This window comes from Sceloporus occidentalis, unplaced genomic scaffold, assembly GCF_023333645.1.
Source record: "Sceloporus occidentalis isolate IW3139 unplaced genomic scaffold, rSceOcc1.0.p SCAF_52, whole genome shotgun sequence".
Classification (NCBI taxonomy): domain Eukaryota; kingdom Metazoa; phylum Chordata; class Lepidosauria; order Squamata; family Phrynosomatidae; genus Sceloporus; species Sceloporus occidentalis.
The window spans coordinates 3,687,501-3,709,508 of NW_028317032.1; the positions used below are offsets into that span (position 1 = coordinate 3,687,501).

Genomic DNA, 22,008 nt, shown 5'->3' on the forward strand with positions numbered 1-22,008 from the left:
TGTACAATTATTTCCCCTGGTTTTTTTTATGGCAAATGTAATTATTGTTTAGATTGTCGATGCAGCAGTTGGTGTTCTGAAAGATCCGGATCCCTAAGTTTTAGATGCAAGTCTTATTTTTTCAGCATTCGAAAAACAAAAGTACCATCTTCGCAGCAGCCCGTAGTTGAGTGGTTAGTGGTTCTCTTGGGCTTTATTCTCTCCATGAGACCCCAAATTATTAAAGATTATTGCCAAAGCACAGCTTTGCAGGAGAGTTGCGGTTGCAACTCACGGACATGCTTTATAAAGAGCCATTTGCGGTGAGATTATCCTGCTATGAATTTGGTTGGCTCCGCAGCCAATTTTGGGGCTATACATTTTTGGGGTCAGCTCAGCCTTCCTTGTAGGAGAAACTTGTCAGGATTGACCCTTTACAGTCCATACGGATGAAACTGCAAGTCTCCTTCAAACTCCCACTTCTGTGAGTCCATCATTATGAGCGAGGGTCTAATATGACCTAAACGTGTCCAGAGCTGTTGGTATCAGGAGCCATCCCAAGTTCACAAAGCAAGTTCCACATCCAATGACTTAAATGTTCTGCATTCTTCTACCTTTTGAGTTTTATACTATATGAGCATTAAGAAGAAAACTATTACTGATGTCCAAGAGCGTGGAGCGTGACTTTTGTGACCTCTGAGGTCTTCAAAGTTCTCAGTAGAAGCTGTAGAACATTAGTACAACCTGCCACTCACTAGCATATCTAAGCAGCGTGATTTGTGTGTGTGCTCCTGGGTGGGCAAGTTATTTTACCCCCTAAATAACATTGTATTCTATAATATTTATAACCATATCCTTATTTATTAATTCAGTACCTGAGGTCTGCCGTTCAGAGGAGTCGGTCTGACTTGTCATCGAGTGATGTGCATTCTGTTTACCTTGTATGGGATTGAAACTAATCTTTAGTACTTCTTATCAAAACGGCATAAATCCCCCCAAAGCATGCTAACTGTGTAAAAAAAAAAAAAAAAAAAAAGATAAGCCCCTTCTTGTAGATAATCTGCTTCCTGCATGGTTCACCGGGGCTGGACTTGCCTGCTAGAGAACTTGGCGTAAGAATTAAAGACACACACGTTAGCAGCACAAATATTCATGAAATGGTGTAATCAATTAAAGAATATGATTGGATTTTCTTTTGTTCCCCTCTTTTAGCCAATTATGCTATGAAATATTAGCTTTATTATCTGAGCCAATCATTAATAGGTGTGATAGCGTTGATATGGGGGGTTATTTTTTCAATATAAAGTGTGAGCAGCCCAGACAATGGGCATTCTGGGCACTCTCACCTCTTGCCCTTCTGCACCATGAAGGTTATTTCGTCATTGATGATGAATTCTATTACCTCTTGTGTTATACACCCCGACTCCCTCTAGTTTCTCACCTGTTGTTTCTGTAGCGATCCCGTAACACCTGAGGAGCTCCTAACTTGACGCCTCTTTAATTTTTATCGGGCTGCGAATACCGGCCATCATTAACCCCCGTTTGTTTCCTCTTTATACTTGTCCTAGAGTCACTCCATGCGGTTCCTTCTCCTTTACAGCCCGCTGATTATCTCAGAGAAACGTGCGCTCCCGCAATCTGCCGCAGCAGCTGTTTTGTCGTGTTTAGATGTTACCGGAAAATATTTTCTCTGACAATTATCATAAGACAGCGCTGCGATGTGATCAGCCGTGGTCGGCGCATGAATCAAACGTCCATAGCCGTTACATGAAAACCTGCATAACAATTACTGCTAGCTGCTAAACATCCCTGCTTTAGAAAAGGCTCGCCGATTCACTGTAAATCACTAATTATTCCTTCTTTTTCCTTTTTTTCCTCCCCAGTTCTCCTGCAGCTGGCGAGCGACACGCTGCCGAACGATACCACCTTGGCATTGGCTTACTTGCTGGCGTTACCACAGGTGCCTTTATATATTTCGCTTCACTTCTGTATCCGTTTTCCACGAGTGTGCAATGATCATAAAAAAAAAAAAGATAATTTCTTTAGAAAAACTGTTGAAATCCTGCCTTTATCTGATTTCTCTGCAAGAGATTTAAGAGGCTGCTCTGTGTGAGGGATAGATGACCGATTTCACCTAAAATAATATTTCATATCGTGCTCATAATATACTCCAGCCATCACATACACTTTAATGCAAATCATAGCTCGCTGCCCACTTTATAGCTTATTGTAGATACATGGAGGGGATTCTGTGGAACCGCCTTGCCTTACTGGGGGGGGGGCATTAATGAGACGCCCCCGCTCGTGCACACATAGAAAGCAGTCTCATAGATTCCATCGAGAGAGCGTTTGTTCCTAAAATTGGCAACTTCAAGCAGCCAAAAATGGACCCAAATTCAGACAGTAGAGAGAGAGAGAGCTGTGCATACCTTAAAGGGCATACCTGTGCAGGGGGCGTGGTTATCTGTGCCCTTAAAGGGCATACCTGTGCAGGGGGCGTGGTTATCTGTGCCCTTGGAGGGCATACCTGTGCAGGGGGCGTGGTTATCTATGTGCAAAAAGGTATCATTATTTTGGTCGGGAAGGGAATTGGGCAGAACATCGATGTGGCTAAATGTCACCCCCCTCCCCCGGAGAAAGAGGAGGCTGATTTGGAGACCCAGGGAAACGGTACTTCACCAGAGACTGCAAGTCAAACCCAGGTATGGTGCGCTGCAACTTCTCTTAAAGGCAAGTGGCTATTTTTTCTTTCTGCAGGTAAAAAATACATATTAATGTACTTTAATATAAATTATTCGTTGGCCAGGCTGCAGGGGACCGCAAACTGCCCCTTGGAAATACCGAGATTAGGATTACTAACATAAGTAGCCGCCGTCCTACTGAAATCTCCCCGCTGGCCCTCCGTTAAAGAGACGATATTTCTTTAGCTAAACGTTAGCTTGTGTAAACGTTTAAATTTAGAGACCTAAAAATGTGTTATTTGCATTGAACGTCAGATTATTGCCAGGAAGCCAATCAGAAATCCCCTTTTAAACTTGGTTATTTTTTCCTGTGCATCCCAGCCTACAAATAACTTACTAAACGCAAGAGAAGCTGCAGTACGGGACAAAGGCGTTTATTAACGGCTTTACGGTCCTGTTATTTTCCCGATCTCTAAATAGATGTTTAACGTGCCGCATATTTTATTTGGTTTCCTGTATCCCGTAATTGACAAGTAATTCACACTAACTTCTTTTTTTTCCGAAGAATAAATAAATTAATAATAATAAAATAATAATAATAATAATAATATGTGCATTAATAGTTCACTCCAGAAGTTTGATGTTGGCATCAACAGCTTATTTTTCCAGTGGTTGCTGACAAATATCTCTGGCTGTAGAAACAGCATTTCCTTCTTTTTAATGAATTTATTTATTTTGTGGTAGCTGAGCTTCATGGGAGTTGTAGTCCCACGATAGTCGCTGCCTGCCTCTGATGTGAAAAGTGCTTCAGACGGGCTTGATTCCCTGTATTAAAAGGGAGGAATAGTATAATAATAATAATAATAATAATAATAATAATATGAGCTAATGACGGTAATAAAGCGCCGTCGCCGAATGAAATGGGTAAAGTCCAACCTAATTACGTAAAGATGATGTGAAAGGGGTTTTGGAAAGCTGTTAATTAGTCAGGCTTCGGCAGCTTGTAATCCATTACTGCGAGCGCGGCAGCCACTCCACCGGAGAAAAGGGCTTTAAATCAAAGGCTGACCTGTTTTCTTCCGCCAAGTCAATCCCGTCTCTCTCGTTATTCCTAGGTGGTCGACGCCAACAAGTGCTTTGAAAAGCAATCGCATTCGGCGTTATCCCTCCAGCTGGCGGCTTATTACTACAGCCTGCAGATCTATGCCCACTTGGCACCGTGCTTAAAGGACAAGTGCCATCCTCTCTACAGGGTGAGTTCACGCGGCGGCCGCGGCTTCGCGCTTTCACAGGTGATCTGCTGGAAGGCTTTACTGCATCACTTACACCTCGTTAAAAAAAAAAGCTTTTTTTCACATGCCTTTTGACTACTGGTTTAATATTACGTTTCGGATTTATAATCTCTATGAATGGTGCTAGATATACCTGATAAGCTCGTACATTGCTGCATTCGAGGTAGAATTCCATTGCTCACCTAAAACTAGTTGACACCTCGCAGGCTGACATGTCTCGGGCTTGTGCCGGCTGATGATATCTATTATATTACAACGAAAGAGAACTGCTATTTCTGGATTTTGTTTTGGGGCTTGTAAAGGGATTTTAGATGTTCGTTATATAAATGAATGTCTCTGACCAACGGCACTGAAATCGCAGCTTCGGTTTCGCTAAGATCAGATTACTTATTGGATAAAGTATCAGACGTCGCTAATTGATGACTATATATGTATCTATATATATATATATATATATATATATATATATATATATATATATATATATATATATCCACAGAATAAGTCAGGCCTTTGAGGGTAAATGGCTTTTGTAGTGCGGATCGACGTTTCAGCCCACGCAGCGCTTTGTGGAGATTTATGTATTGTGGGTTGAGCCGCAAACAACCAAATGTTTATTGAAGAGTTGCTTTGAGTTTGAGTGTGTGTGTGTGTATATATATATATATAATATGTAATTAGGCGTGCACGGCGAGCAAAATTGCTAAGGATGACATTTTTGTTTAGTTTTTGCCGGGGTTGTTTTCGGGCAACAAATTTTGGTTCCTGGCCATTTGGATTCACATTTTATCCAAATCATATTCTTTTTATTTTAATATCAGCCTTTATTTACTTATATTGTACTTTCTTTAAAGATATTTTATCCTTTGCCATAAAAGGCTGACCATGTAATGTTTGAACGGTGCTGCCCCAGGGCGGATGTAGGGTAACATCTCTTGCGCCCTGACACATTTACCCTCCATGAGAGTGGAGCCAGGTGAGAGTGGGTACTCCGCGCTATAGTGCAAACTGCATTATATGACATCATATGCCTTCTCTCCTTACTGTACGAGGTTACGTAGATGTTTGCGGGAGGAGCAGAGAAATCCTGTTCCTCATGGGCGGTGTTTGTTTTCTGCCGCACCTCTCCCAGTGCTGCCCTCAGTGTAAAAATGTCTGCTACTACGGAGAAGCATAGAAGCCTAGAATTTGACGGCGGGTCTGACCTATCCATATAGTTGGCCCATTTTTCCTGATGTAAAGTCTCGGTTTAATCAGTCCTCGTTCCTATATAGCCATATGCATACATGTTTAATATCCGTCCTTGTATTAGTCTCTACCACATCTGCTGGGAGGTTGTTACGTTTATCTACCAGCCTTTCAGTAACGCATGTAGCTTAGTGTGTCCAGTATGTACTATCAAGTGCTTGTTCATTCGGCGTCCTCTGGTGACATGATCATACTTAAAAATACATAGCACAGAGATGGAACTCAGTTTGAATAATGGACTTCCAGAGAGGCGCTGGACGAAATATATCGGGTTAAATTCCCAATCATTTTTCCTGATAACCATAAATCCCAGTGGAGAAACTCTGTTAGCTGACCTGTGGCAGTAAGTGAGAATACACTTGTCTCCCTATTGCTCCTCGTATGGAGACATCTCTTCTCTATTGATGTTAAAGGGCTGAGCTTGTAAGTCATGGGTCGAGTAATTTCATTACCGCAGGCAAGGTCTTCACACAAGTCAGCGGAGGATTTCTAGACATGGCCACAACGATCACCAATAAAGATGAATAAAAAGGCTGTACGACACCCTTTACCTAAATAACGTGACCCCTTGGTCCTCCTCGGATGAGTTCTTGTAGGAAATGCTGACGTTACGGAACGTATTCATCCCACCGCTTTTTGGCCAGACAGACAGTGAAAATGAACAATAACATTAAAGCTGACAATACACGGTATGACCGTAGCGTTAATACATGTTAAGACCGGTACGGAAGGAGAGGCGGCCCTGCTATGGAGATCTAAAAGGCGCTTTTCAACCTTTGAAGATTAAAGCTGCTTCTCTTTGGTGATCGTTCCTGCCGGAATTACGTTTCAACAAAACTACTACTTTTTGGCACAAGGTCAATATGATTTAATATATTAATTATATTCGATTAATAAAATATCACATTTTTTGTAGAGTATAAGTTATAGAAATCATGGATAACTTGTATACAAACTTGTAATAAGGTAATAGCGAGTCCTGGTACGGTCGGCCATCGCGCTCAAACTGTCTTCACTCTGTTGCTTGGAATGACAAACGTCTCTTGAGCGGCGTGAAAAACTTAGTCCGGGTCACAGGGTAATGCTTGTTACACGATGTATCGGTGTTAACAGCAGGAGTAATCTTTATCTTCTCCAACACACCTTACCGGCTTCTGGCCGGTAAATAAATAATAACCCAAGGTCACCGCTGCCCGTACACGCTATGTCTCTATAATACGGCATGTGGAGCGAGCGGGAGACATAGCGGGATGGATTATGTGTTTCTAAACACTTAAATATAACCCAGCACCGGGGTATGAGAAAGCAGCACGGCATCGGCCATGGCAAAAGTCATCGTCGGCATAGAAACCTAATTATCGTTTAGTTTGTCGGGATTGCATTATTAGCATCTGTGTCGATATCTACGTTTAAACCTTCGTTCCAGAAATGTATGTGTTTTTGCTTTTGGAAAAGTTTGTATTAAATGCTGATGTCTGGAATGATGGGGTTTCTAGTTTTTTGAGGGTTTTTTTTACATTTTTTTTTTTATACCTTTTACTAAAAAAACCCTGACATTGGGGGGGCAGGCCGACTGACATACCATTGCTACAACATACTCAGACTGCCACGCAAACGTTTGGGGTTAAATGTCCTTGTTTTCGAAAGAAAATCACATTTTGTCCATTAAAATATGGATCAGATATCCAGTGCAGACGGGGTTAATGTTGTAAATGACTAATGTAGCTGGAAACGGCTGATTTTTAATAGAATATCTTCATAGACGTACAGAGGCCCTTTTATCACTCCCATCACTCCTGTATTCCAATGGTCCTTTATCACTCCCATCACGCGTGTGTTCCAATGGCCCTTTATCACTTCCATCACTCTTGTGTTCCAATGGGCCTGTATCACTCCCATCATAATAGGAAGTTTCCAAAACTTTCGATCCCCTCTGGTCTATGTTCTTCTGTGACACGGGACATCAGGGGTGCACATTTTATAATTTTAATATGTTACATGTGACATTTGGGGTGACTTTCTCTAGGCACACGCCACACACCGAACTGATTAATAACCTTATCCGCAGCTACAGCCCATAGTACAGAAGAGTTTTTATGACAAACAACTATTTCTACATCTCATGTTACATTAGTTAGAGTTCTATACATTACATTGTCCCCCAAAAAATAAACAGACTATACACTGGGGACTTTAATCCATTGACTAAAACACAATATATAAAGAAATAATAAAATCAAAGCATAGAACACCAAATGTAACATTAGGTAGGGTAATGTGAGAGCCTATAACTTAATTATAAAATACAATTTAAAAACGTCATTTAAAACAGCCCCATCCGTAATGTTGTAATCAGTTTTCCTCTCCCTTGCGCAATCAGAAAAAAACAATATTAAGAGTATTAAAAGTGTGAAATGAAAATATATAAAAGCAGAATGAGCATTCAGTATGGATTCCTGGAGATAAATTTTATTGTCAGCTAATGTATCTTTCATAAACCTAATTGTCAGGTAATCATTGCTTGCGCTGCGGCACTATTTAATACTCGCTAATAAAAAGATATTTCTAAATGCTAATAAAACCCGAATCAAGAGGGATTACTTAATCCTAAAATGTCCCCCCCCCCCCCTTGCAGCTGCTTTGCGAATTAAGTTTTATATCTAGAGTCCCGGTGAACACGTTTTAATGCTAAATACTGGAAAATTTTCGTTTTTAGACACATTATATTCCTTTCCTTTTTAACCCCTTAATGACAAAGCCCGTACATGTACGGGCTCAAAATGCATTGTTTTCAATGGGTTTAGGGACTACCCATTGTCTTTAAGGGGTTAAACACAAGTGGCTAAAAATCTCCGTAGATTAAAGCAGATATATCGCTTTTCCCAAATCCTACGTTTTATGAACTAGACAATTTTACAAATGCAAAGAGTTCGTGTATAATAATGACGGGTATCTTCCTTAATATGCGCATGTTTCTCCCCTGTTCTCTTTTGTTAAGTTGCTGCTTGTTGTTGATTGGTTCATTCAGTATTGCAAGGTTTAGCAAAGAGAAGTAAGAGAACCTCGAGGCAGGAAACTGATTGGATAATGCCGGAGCTGCCACAGGCTGCCACTGTTCTCACCTAGAAGTATATCCCTTATCCGAAATAATCCAATTTTTTTTTCAGATAAAGGGAATTTAAAAAGGGATACTCTCGACTGGGGGGGGGGCGGGGGCAGGACAGACGTGTCTGATCTCTCCTGTAATCAGAAGATCCTTTCCCCACCTCCTTCTCCCTGCTGTCGCTCCGTTGAGTATCCCTTATCCAAAATGTTTGGGATCAGAGTTATATCGGATAAGGGGTAATTACGGATAACAGATCTGTCTTCTCATCGGTGTCCGCTACGTTGTTAAGGCTTCTCCCCGCGGTCCTAGAGCTCTTCCTGGGAAAAAAGAGGCAGAAGCGCTCTGGGGAAGCCTGAACAGCGGACCGGAAGAGCAATCAGACAGCGAGGAGCAGCCTGAAGAGCGGAGCGGACACAGATGAGAAGACAGATCTGTTATCCGTAATTATCCATTATCCAAAATAACTGTGATCCCAAACATTTCGGATGAGGGATGCTCAACCCCTATATAAAAAAAATCTTACTGCTAAAAATGGCACACGCTATAAAATGTTCTAATCTTTTTGTGCCAAAAGCTGTCAGGGAAACGGTGATCCTTAAAGCTAAAAGTAAAGGTACTAAGATTGCACCGCATGTATTATTATCACCCACCATAACAACCAATGAAATGCTCCTGCCAAGTTACATCTTTCCGTTGGATAATAAAAACCATCTCTAACAGGCATGCATATCACATATTGAATACAGTACAATGTTGTATCGTTCCCCTAGGGTTATAGGGAGAATTGGGCATTCTTATTGTGTCTTGGTATAATTCATCTGAAATAAATGCATGTTTTGGCTTATTTAGTGGTTGAGTCAAATATGTGATAATATAATAGACTAATATATAGACTGGTGAGACTAGGAGACATATATATATATATATATATATATATATATATATATATATATATATATATATATATAATGTCTTTAAGGGTTAAAGCATGTAGAAAATCCCTGATAGTGTCTAAAGGGCTTCCTGTCGTGCATGATTTGTCAAGTGCCAAATAGACCTCTACCTTCTAAAGTGTCTTAATTGAGTGATCAGAGCAGTATTGATCTTTCCGTCCATTTAATTCGGCGGAGTTGGCAGTTCTCATCAACTAAAGAGGTAGCATGTCAGCAGAAAGATACCTTTTTGTTCTGCGTCTCACTTTCAAAAGAGATGAGTTTATTTTTTGTACTAAGCATGTAGCCAGCGAACGGGTGACATGAATTAAAATCCAGCATATCGGTTGCCTATTAAGATGTTGAATAAAGTTAAGTGTTCTATATGAAAATATAATATTAACAATCAAGTCCTAGGTAATTATTATTATTTTTTTCCTTGTTGATTATATATGAGAAAGTTCCGGCAGTGTAGAACAAATCAGCTCAACTTGTATGCTGTTTTGTTTCAGCATCTTAATTTTGTACAAAGTACTTCTCTCTTATATTGATTGATTATATAATTTATTGAAATATATAATATTTATATATAATTAGTATCTGAATATCTCACTGACACAGCAGGTCTTCTTAGATGAGATAATGTTCTGGTGGTTACAGGGACAGTCTGTTTTCTTATGGACCTCAATGCATTTTATTACATGCGAATCTGTGCTTGCATACTTCAGTTATTGGCGTTAGAAAAGTAGAGTACAGCCTCGTTTTTCTCCTCCCACTGGCTGCTTCAACTGAAATCAGGGGTGTACTTAAGTATGCTTACTGCACATACTCAGTATTAATGCCGTGATGGCCTTTGGGGGATGAGCGCCTGTTAAAAACAGTTCATCAGCTTGTATGTTAGCTCATTAAACCTTCAAAGTTCACGTGACCCGGCAGTAATAGTGCAGCAGCTCCTGACCGAATGTAGATGACAGCATTTAGTCTTCCACGTGTGCCTGAAATCTATTGAGCCCTGCCTTGGGGGTCCCGATGACCTGGGTACAAAATAAACGCAAAACTGTCTACACAACAATGCCTGTGTTCAGCTTTCAATTAAACTTCAGAAGCGTTTTGGTCAGCAAAGCACTTAATAAACACCTACGCTTGGCAATGTTTCTTTTTTTTGCTTTTTTCTTTTTACATGTTTTAAATGTTTTTGTGACTATAGTACTGCTAAACAGCAAGTAACATAGAGATAGCAAGTACATCAGACAATCTGTTCTAATCCATTGTGTTACATCGAGCAAAACTGCAGCATTCAAACAAACTTGTTTTCATGTCCTACTTCTGTTCTTGTTTGTTATATGCATTTACAGTGTGTATTTGTTTGTTTAAAACATCCAATAATGCTGTTTTTCCACACACTCACTTCCTTTTATTGTGATCTATAATGTGTATTTTTAGTAGCGACTTGCTGATATTCAATGCGGTGACAGAATGTACCCAGTGGGATTCATCTATTGTCCATGCATAGCGATGGTAGCATCATAATGTCACACCACCACACACCCCTTACATATATCCCTGGGGTGCGGTGTTATATTTTAGGAGGCCGTTTGTAGAAGCATTAGGAGTGGACTGCTTTAGTTACCGGCAAAACTGAAAAAGCGATTCCCCCAACTCATTAGAGTTAAAATTAATTTAGACATTGTTTCTTTGGAAATAATGTTCAGTTTTAATGGCGGTGACTAAAAAAGGCGTAAAACCAGTGTTGGTTTTATTACTAGATGTTATTGGATGACTTCTTGTTTGTATGACTGTGACAGTGTTCTGTTTTCTGTTGCCTGAATTAAGGTAGAACAAAGTTAAATTCATTCCACCGTCTTGAATCATAAACTGGCAGATTTATTGTTTTTGTAAATGGAATTGTTTTATGAACCATATAATCCATAATTGTTCAATAAAGAAAAAACAGCACCATTTGGTTAGATGAAGCGCCTTGCGCACTACAGAGCCCTCTGCTCCCTCTGGCTAATTAAAATGGAAATAGGTGAAGCTTAAACAAGACTAAATGAACTTGAAGAGCAACAGAACAGTGAGTTGGTGTAGAATTGAGTATCAAGATGTCCATTGACCGCCTGGGTTGAGTCCGTTGACCGCCTGGGTTGAGTCCGTTGACCGCCTGGGTTGAGTCCGTTGACCGCCTGGGTTGAGTCCGTTGACCCTCTGGGTTGAGTCCGTTGACCCTCTGGGTTGAGTCCGTTGACCCTCTGGGTTGAGTCCGTTGACCCTCTGGGTTGAGTCCAAAGCTACTGAGGCGACCAAAGAGTCTGTTAGTCTGTGTTAATTGTGCTAAAGTTAGCAGGGGAGTGTACAAGTGGTTGAGTTGGACAGTCCTGTTGAGTTTAATTGAGTTATTCTTGCAACCTAACAGTCAATTCAACTTTTTGGCAGGCAAATCAACTTGGGTCAAGTTGACAGTTGAGTTCAGAGAGTAGACAAGATGCCCAACTCAGTTGAGTAACTAGACTTGACTGTTGGCTTGACACAGCGTGAACCTTTGTGAACATACCCTTTTGTCTTGTTGCATATTTATAGTATACATTACACGAGTTATATAGAGCTCAAGTAGTCCTGTTTATTTATACGGAGGGGAAAGGTTAGCATAGTTAAATGTCTGATGGTTTTCTATAAAGCATTTTTATCAAAGAAAATTAAGGAACACAATTATGGTGACAGTGATGTGTTGCTAGGTGGCCATTAATAATTGGAATTAAATCAAATATCTGATGTACTGTATAATAGTTAACAATGTTATTTGTTTATGAAGTTTCCCCCACATTCCTATAGATTATCAGTAATCCGTTTTATTTGCATTTATACATTTTCCCTTTTGTTTACATTGTTTAAGACCCAAACAAACCATATACCATAAGGAGAAAATCAAGCTTTTTTTGTTTAACTTACAAATTGAAAGTGTTTTTTTTTTTGTTTTTTTTTAATTTATACTTCAATACTTGTTTCTATTTTCATTATAATGATAGGTTTTATCACTGTCAAAACAATAATGATCAGGAATATACCAGCAATATCCCGAAAGGCCAGACCCGTATCAACATTCTGTTGTGTAAACTCTCATAGGAGGCAAGCGGAACATTATAGAAGCATTTAACGGCCTTTTTATACCAAAAGAAAATAGGTGTCAACCGAGTGGCAAGGAAATTCTTTAGCAGCATCTATCACTGTGGTTGAAGTCAGAGAACATTCTGCACGATGAAAGCAAGGGATCATTAATCTCCCAAAATGTTCAGTCTTCCAGTTTCCATTTTAGTGTCCGTTAAAGAATTCAAGGCCATACAAACTGTACTTTCCGGAGTAAAGAAAGGACGCACAAAACTGGTGCCTCCTTGTGTCGTAAACAGAAATCGTTAAACTTAGGGGACCTTGAATTAATGAATCCTAACCTGTTCATCATAGTCATCACCAACCCTAAAAACTGGGGTTTTATATATATATATATATATATATATATATATATATATATATTATTTTTATTTTATTTATCTTATTTTTTTTTCTCACGAGCATGTCTTGAAACCATAGAATACATATAGCACAATAATTATTAGTAGCAATATGAAGAAGGGGAAAAAAGTAAAAATAAGAATAATTTTTCTTAGGATTTCTTCATCAGGTTAGTAGTGGTACAGAATTTTGGGGCTTTTTTTTTAATTATTTTTAATTTTTTAAAATATCTTTTTGCACGGCTCCCACTGCAGCATCGATAGAAACCCCTTATCATAATGACATCATTGTTGTCCGTATACCGTATTTGCTCGATTATAAGACGACCCCCCAAAATCTGAATATTAACTTAGGAAAAAAAGAAAAAGCCTGAATATAAGACGGCCCTAAAGGAAAAAAGTTTTACCAGTAAATGTTAATTCATGTAAACTATTTTTTTAAATAAAAGCTATGATTGAGAAAAATATTTTTTTTGTTTTTATTTCCTTGTATTTTCCAACCTGTCCCCCAGTTACACACATCTGCCCCCAGGCTTGCCACACCAATATGGCACTGTGGCCCATGATATGCCTTTTAACCCTCTATAGGCCACTGTGCCCCATGGTATGCCTTTTGACCCCCTATGTGCCACTCTGCCTCCAGAAATGCCTTATACCCCTATATCCCATTCTGGCATTTAGGGGGTTAAAAGGCATATTATGGGGCAGAGTGGCATATAGGGAGGTATAAGGCATTTCAGGAGGCAGAGTGGCATTAAGGGAGTTAAAAGGCATTGTATAGAGCACTCTGCCTCCAGAAATGCCTTATACCCCTATATGCCCCTCTGGCATTTAGGGGGTTAAAAGGCATATTATGGGGCAGAGTGGCATATAGGGAGGTATAAGGCATTTCAGGAGGCAGAGTGCTCTAATAAATGCCCCCTTAATGCCACTCTGCCTCCTGAAATGCCTTATACCTCCCTATATGCCACTCTGCCCCATAATATGCCTTTTAACCCCCTAAGTGCCAGAGTGGCATATAGGGGTATAGGGCATTCCAGAAATGCCCTATGCCCCCATTTAACACACACACACACACACTTACCGGGCTTCCAATTTCCTGCTGTATTGCCGGGGCAGCGGGTTGACGTCTCCTTCCGCTGCAGCCGGAAGGAGGTGGAGTTGGCAGCGGGGGTTTGTCTGCGTCCGTCGCGCATACCTTCCCCGGCTGTCAGAGATCAGAGTGCGGCACCGGTGCGGGGAACTCTGTAATCTGACAGTCGGGGAAGGTATGCGCGACGGACGCAGACAACCCCCGCTGCTAGCCACACCTCCTTCCGGCTGCAGCGGACGTCGTCTACACGGATCGCGTAGACGTCAACCCGCTGCCCCGGCAATACAGCAGGAAGCACCGGTAAGTGTGTGTGTGGGGGGGGAGGTTAAATGGGGGTGGGGGAGACAGGAGGATCCAGGTCCCCTGCAGCGGTGCGGGGGATCTGGATCTTAGTCTCATAATCAGACCTCTATTTGAGGTCTGATTAGAAGACGACCCCCATTAGAAGACGAGGGGTATTTTTCAGAGCATTTTCTCTGAAAAAAAACCTCGTCTTATAATCGAGCAAATACGGTAATAATTGTTTCCCAAAAAAATTTTGGAACACAATGTGCTTTAAGAGACTGATCTATACATATAGGAAGCATGTGATTGCAGTTATTCCTGCTAACCGTAGTTTAACTAGGTTTTGAGTCTTTTTTTTTTTTTTTTTTTTTTTTTTAGTATTAGACGTTTTTAGTTCACTCGAGATCTCTTTTTATTTTGCATTGAGATTGAAGATGTAATAACCTTCAGTCCCAAAAATATGTACAAAAACATAGTAGTAAATCAGACAGGGGCAAACATACAAAGGGGTTATTTATTCAAACATCCCTTCAACCCATCATCTGCACTTGATTGCATGCTCTTCTGGTCAGTGTGTTTCCTTTTAGTGTGTTTTTCCTGAATTTCTTATCTCCTATTTTTTTTTCTGCTGTGTGATGTGTATGATGCAAAATAAATAAAACATGCATCATTTTTTATTTCTATTCTACTTATTTTATATTCTCTCGTATAGTCTGTGCTTTCTTTGGAGCTCTGTGAAGAGAGGAATTGCAGAGTGTGTATGACTTATGTCAATTATTCCTGCCCCACAATTGTTATTTTAAATAGTAAAGCACTTTGATGTCTCCTTTTTTTTTGTTTTCTTTTATTTTATTTATTTGGTTTTCTGTCATGTTGTAGGTTCCCCCCCCTGTTTTTCTTCCTTCTGCTATTGAGTTTGGGTGCAAAAAAAAAAAGCAAGGGGAATAAAATCTTATACCTGTAGATGCCAATTAGACTGGCACCCGCTGTGCGGAAAATCTAATGAGAAGAACATATATCTTGCAGAATATCTCGCTTGAGAGCATCATAAAAATCCCTGTATTAATCAAAACCATATTTTTTTCTCTTTATCTTATTGGATTTTACTACTCCCCTTCAATTTTGACACATTGGGTTAGAGTGTCACTAAAAATGGTGGCGTCAGATAAAATATATTTTTAGACATACCCTAAGTCAGCAGTTCCTTACTTTTTAACCTAAAAAAAATAGAAAAATGTTTTATGAAATGGCAGATGTTAACAGTTTGTATATATGGGAGTATATTGTGTGATGTTTCAGACGTTAGAGTTTGTACATCCCGTAGGCTGAGTATTTGACCCTGGCCATAACACCAAAAAAGGGGTCTTCTACTGACACCAACTTATTCGACTGATCTACGTCATGTCAGATTTAAGGGTTTTAAATGAAGAGCGTTGGGTAGAGGTTCAGAGAGGTTTTGGTTTGTCAGAACCTCCTGTTAGCTGCTGTCCCCTTTCTCATTCTAGAGCCTAAAGCCATGCCAAGGTCATTCTGTGACCCAACATCCGTTTGCTGTGCTGAAGATTGCTATGAAATACTATACTATACTATGAAAGTAAATAAAACTATGTGAAGGGTTTATGGGAAGATAAAAGGTGGTTCCACGCAGACTCATCTTTGTGAATGGACTCCACATGCAACTATCTTACTGTTGGTACCCCACAAGTTTCCATTTCGTAATTCCCTTTTTTGTATCTCATTGAAGCCTTAATTTCATCACGTCTTATTTTTCCTTCCCAACACAGTTTCCCTCTTTAAGTTACTAAGGGAAAAACATAGGCACTAGTGGACAACTAGACCCTCTATGGTTCTCTGAACAGTTCATGGGTCCAGGACACTTGTTCTTTTTTGCCTGTATTCACTATAGTCCAAAGTCTAACAACAATGCTCAAGCCAGGAAATAACAGGCACTTAAATGTAGTTAAATAGGACTTAATGTTTTGCCAAAGCACATTATACACGGATATATTTAACAAGTAATGTATGTACTATGGACACGGCCATTGGCCTGACCCATGGCAGCGCACCCAGCCGCCCCCTCTGCAGTCAGTGCCCTAAATGCATCACACAGCACAGAGCGAAGCGCCCTTTAATGCAATTTATGGAGACTCTGCTGAGATGGTTAGGGACATCAAAGATGGCACAGTTGGAAATTGCTTCCATGTGAAGTTTTTGCCTTTTTCTGGATCGGCAGCGAGGTTGCCCCCCCCCCCAATATATTACTGTGTTATTATGTTTTTAAAAATAAATTGAGAAATGGGTGGCATATGAAAAAATAAATGTGGCTTTGGCTCTACTGATTATTGGAGGCTGGAAGTTGAAGGTTATAGTGGTGCCAATCTATCATCTGGGCCTGAAGAATAATCACTGAACACGATCATTCTCGCAAAATTAAGTTGGTTTCACAGGTCCTAAGTAATATGTCTTCTCGTGTGATTATTACTGTCTAAATCTAATTATTCATTATACATTACAAATACACCGTGTTTTATTAATGGCTTAACTTTGCTCTCGGATCCTTTACATCATTCTCAGTCCAGGTGCCAAATTAGCCGGTTGCTTTGGCTTAAATGGATATGCAGAATGATCCTGGCACTGGTAAAAAGTATACTCATTTAGTAAAAAATAAAAATAAATAAAAAGGCATCCAGGGAAATGGATTACTTTTCACCCAGACACAGAGAGGACTGGTAAACGGAGATAAGAATGACTTTTTTTTACCTAAACATGTACAGAATGGTGAAAGCAGATAATAAACTGCGTATGAGGAAACCAGTATTCTGGAAACTTTGCCAAAAAGCAACAAAAAGCTTGCAGCATGATGGATGGCTGATGGATACATTAAATGACTTGCCAGTAACTCATTATATTGCGAAATTATTTCATTTACATATAAATAGTTTAGTATCCATCTCTGTGTGATGAATAATTTTGGTTGACAAAGTTGCCTGATGTGTGAACAATTAATACCTTGAGGACAACTTTTCCAGCACTGGTTTAAGGGGGGTTTAATGTCCCTGAATGCTTTCTGGGATTACTTTTATGCAGTTTTTTTCTTGCAAAATCCCCCCAATACATTTGCAAAAGGAACCCCCTGGAAAAGTAAAGGGACCATGCAGATGTCAATGGTCCTTTTTCTAGAATACGTGCATGGTTTGTATAATGTAAGCGTGAATGTGTGAATATATGTGTGACTATAAGTTTTCTCTATTCTTTCCACTAGACCCAGAGCAGACAGTTTGTAGATATTAGCGATGCCTTCTAATGGACCTAATACTCTCTAGTACGAAAGGCTTTTTGAGACCCTACCTAGAGTATTATTTCTGGAGAAGAAGGAGATGGACATTCTGGAGAGAGTTCAAAGGAGGGCTGCTAAAATATATTGTGGGGTAAAAAAAATATCAGGAAAGACTAAACCAGCTCTATATGTATAACTTGGAGGAGACAAGAGATGGGAGATGCGATAGGAACATTCAAATGTGTTAAGGGATTTACGAAGGCACAGGATGGAGGACATTTTAGAAAAAGTAAGGGGTCAGAGGTTTAGTGTAAGAAAGTAATGTAGTATAAGAAAGTTTTATTTTACTAAGAGTGAGAGATAAGTAGAGAGATTTAAACATGAGGGAGATGGATATATAGCTATCCTGAACCTAAGACAAGACCAAGGAGCAAATTCTATGTTTGCCCCAGATAAATCCCCCAAAACATTTTATCTTATTTTTTTGTGTGCATTGTTATATATTACTGCAGGCAGTGCCAGTCCGAGCTTCACTGCGCCTACACTGTTACCCTTATTACAACGTCTCGTGTCATGAAGGCGTGGGCGCCGTCGGCTACCGACAGCTCATCCGAATACAAAGAGTCAGTGCCGGCCGGCACGTTACTGAGCACACTGCGGGGAGCAAGAATCCCCATTACTGCTAAAACCTTTCCTTCTACACGCTTAGTGCACTCGATTTGGGATATTTTGTTATCAAACTGACAGAGAGAGATAGATACAAGGTGCGGGTCACCTGACATTGTCTCCATTCTTCATGTGACAAGAATTAACATGAGATTATTTTTGTGCTTCTGTTTTGGTAAGCTTTGCCTATGCTAGGTGGGGTTTTATAACAAGAGGTTATAATATAAATCTAGGGGTCAGAGGCTTAGATGCATTGTAAGGAAGATGTACCTAGGGGGTAGTAGATAAATGAAACAGCCTCCCAGCAGGAGATATCATATTCTTGGCTGATTGATCAGTAGGAAGTTCAGCACAGTTTATAATATTTTCTTACATTACATTTTATTTATAGAGCGCCAGCTGATTCCAGCTTTATTATACGGGGGGGGGGGGGTGGACATTTGCAATATATATAGTTTGACAATCAGATTTACACATTTATTATTATTATTATTATTATTATCTTTATATAGCGCCAACAGTTTACGCAGCGCTTAATACAATACATATATTCAAGGGGTCTGACAAGACGAGAATTGACAGACTAAGACAAACTGATACATTAGGTGATAGAGAAGGCGAAGAGGGCCCAGCTTTTGCAGCCTACAGTCTATTCTGCTTTAATTAGTGAAGACATCAAAATTAGCCAATGTATGCATTTTTTTAATGATATGGAAAAGGCACAATAAAGCATTAATTTTGTTTGAGATTTTGGTATCTAAGGGTATGGACTGTATAGTCACACAAGAACATAAACGCAGCGCTGGTCAGAAAAGATGAATCACTAGACCAGTCCAGATGCTTTATGTAGCTCTCAGAAAGTTTAAAGCATTAATGTACTGGTGTCCATGGTTAGAGCATACCTGAGTACATCTCAAGGAAGGCTGCCCAGATCGCTTCCTGTTCCATGGGAGTGGCTTTGTTAGGGGGTGGGGTTAGTTATGCATGGAGTTATGCAGACAGCCTTTAGTGTGCAGAGAATGGGAAAGACGTAAGAAGGGAATGGATGTAACTCAGGGTCGAACTGGGCAGCCCTGAAACTCTATAATGTTGGCGGCTACCAACATCATAAGAGGGGCCAACCGCTGGATATGAGAGACCGTGCACACTGTATGGAATGATATTGGCCTTTCGCACTCCAGGGGTGGTGGTCCAGGTGGCCAGTCCAGGCCTGGTGTAGCCAAATACTTCCCGGCCCATAGAGAGAAGAAACAGACCTAGAGACCCGGGCAAGCAATGCTTCATCCAGAGACTCCTGGTCGAACCCGGAGAATTACACAATATGGGTGAGAGGGGAGTTTATTTCCTTCAAATGGTTCAAAACAATTAGAAATATCTGGGATGGTTTGAAAGAAAACCTTTTTTTCATCTTCTTTTCAACAACCAGAGGTAGACGCTTTATGTAGTCTACCTCTGGTAACTACTTTTTGAATCCAATAAAAATAAGACAGAACCAAACCACGAGATTTCGTTATATAAATGTGTGTGTGTGTGAATGTATATGTGTATATATGTATATGTGTATGTATGTATGTATATATATATATGTGTGTGTGTGTGTTTATATATCAGTCTAAACATGTGCCTGGGTTCTATTTTTACAGAAATAACAAAATCGATTCCGGTGTTATGGAGTAAGTGGAGCAATAATGTTGCAGTGGAATTTAGAGTGAAAGCACGCAATAAATTATGGGTTTGCGTTAGCTTGGCAGAGAAATCCATTAAACGGAATGTTAATGGTCTGATAATCCTGCAAACTCTAAAATTAAATCTTCCACGGAACTGACCTGCACTTATCGGCGGCAGATTCGCCTTCCACGTATAATTCTATATTTCTGCAGGTAATTCAGGAGATATTCAAAGAGAAGATTGCTTTATCTTTTATGGGCTATGTATGTACCAGAAAATATTTCAACGTAAATATAAAAAATAAGAATTGATCACCATAATAATAAGAAAAATAATCCATTACGTGCCTAGGAAAAGTTTCCCGTGGCATAAGTATAAGAACGTAATGAACCAGTGCAGATTGGATATGAATGTCACGTCGTAATTAGAAAAGTGGGTAACTCAGCTGATAAATTCCTCATTAAAAGCATAAAGTAGTTTGCTCTTTTGTTTTCCTCGTCTCTTGGGCCTTCTGTTAAGATACCAATGTCCTCGATTATTTTATATACATATTCTCTTCTTCCCGTTAGCACGGGTTTCATATCATTGGTTCTTCTTTTAGATTATGTGAATGCTCTTACAAGCATCTATTAAAGGAACGATTCAACCCTAGGGCAGGATTTCCAGAGCCCCCTGTTTTCTTGGGAGGTGGGGGGGGCTTTGTCTGAGGGTAGCCACACATGGCGTGCCTGTTGTATGAGATAGTGTGGGCTGGTATCAATAGAAGGGGGCGTGTAATAGGCGGTACGTGGGCAGGCCATGGGCGAGGCCACGACCGCTCAGAGAAAGAAGAAACTGACTCGGAGTGCCAGGGAAGGAAGGCTACACCTGAAGACGCCGGGTCAAACCCGGAGGGTCTTGTGTTATCGATGAACTACATTTACTGTGATTCTCTTTCATCATTTACATCAGTAGCAGGACAATCTTTCACTTGATTTAAAACTCATTCGCTTTGTAAAGTTGAATGTTTTTATCTTTGTGTTAGTCTTTTCAGCTTTACTTTACATTTTTATAGTGTGGGCAAACTAGTATAAAAAGGAAAAGAGTGCCCTGGTCCTGCAAGCTTGCAATCTATTTGGTGGTTGAGGGGGGAAGTGAAGCAGTAGGAGAGGGCTGCTTGGGTAGGGATGCATTGATTGAATCACAGATGATCTGTAGAGGTTGATGATTGAATCAAGGATGATGTTCTACTGTTGTAATAAGCAAGTTAGAGGGCATATATTTGTAATATTATATTTTAAATGTTAATGTTGAGCAGAGGAAACAAAAGGCCAGGACTTATGTAATTGTTTAAACCTCTGGAGGGTTTATTCTAGGTGTATTTTAACCATAAATGATCATTGATCAAAGATCATTATTCAGGTAATCTGATGATATTATGTCACTTAATTGCCAACCTCTTTCTACTTATATGATGTGCATTTGAAATCTGGGATAAACAGCAAACCACGTCATCATCTGAATTCTGAATTTTTAAGTAGAAAAGTCAATTAAGCCCAAAGAAAAAAAGTACTCTATGAAGTCCGTCTGTCGCTGAATACTCAGTGAATTACTCTTAGATGCTTTTGTTATGCTTAGAGGAAAATTATTGTATTTTTGTGTTTCCTGAAGGTTTTCCGAGTTGCCATTTAAAGATGGTTTTAATAAAATTACAGCCTGTGCACTTCAAAATTCATCTGAATTTTGGTTCTGAGAGCTGTTTTTTTTTCTCTTAGTATGTTAATGTATTTTTCTGTATGGTTTTGTCTGTTTTTAGTGTTTAGTGTTTTTGTTCTTTTTCTGATTACCATGCCTTACATTACGTCCGCTTGTAATTGTTCTCTACCCGATAATCCATAGGCTTTAAATACAGGTTCTACAAAGTTCAGTTGAACCCATGATCCCATCAAAGACACAGATTATTAGATACTTAAGAGTCTAAGATGCTAAAAAATGGTTGTGCCTTGCTAAATCCATGGGAGTTGTGACAAAAGATCTAAGAATCCAAGATATTTTTATCAACAGAATTTACAAGTTGAAAGTTTACATATTGATCTTCCAACATCCAGAAACTTGGCTGCAACTTGTAAAACTTTCATAAAGTTTCATCAACCTGAATGTGACCAGAATATTAATAAATAGTCGTGGGACACAAGCTTTGTTAGTGGATGGAACTGTTTACATCGCCTACCACCTAAGACTTTTGTGAATAGACCTCTTTAGATCTGGTCACACATAGTAAAGTCCATTTCTACAGGCA

The 22,008-nt window shown here is 39.7% G+C and overlaps 1 protein-coding gene across 1 annotated transcript in view; it reads left to right on the forward strand.

The window, feature by feature from the left end:
• LOC149288346 (NBAS subunit of NRZ tethering complex-like) overlaps positions 1-22,008 on the forward strand; it is a 278,953-nt gene that overhangs the window by 149,078 nt on the left and 107,867 nt on the right. The window contains exons 40-41 of the mRNA XM_089491881.1: positions 1,863-1,939; positions 3,776-3,913. Of these exons, the coding sequence (XP_089348007.1) occupies positions 1,863-1,939; positions 3,776-3,913 (215 nt within the window). The remainder of the gene's footprint in view (positions 1-1,862; positions 1,940-3,775; positions 3,914-22,008) is intronic.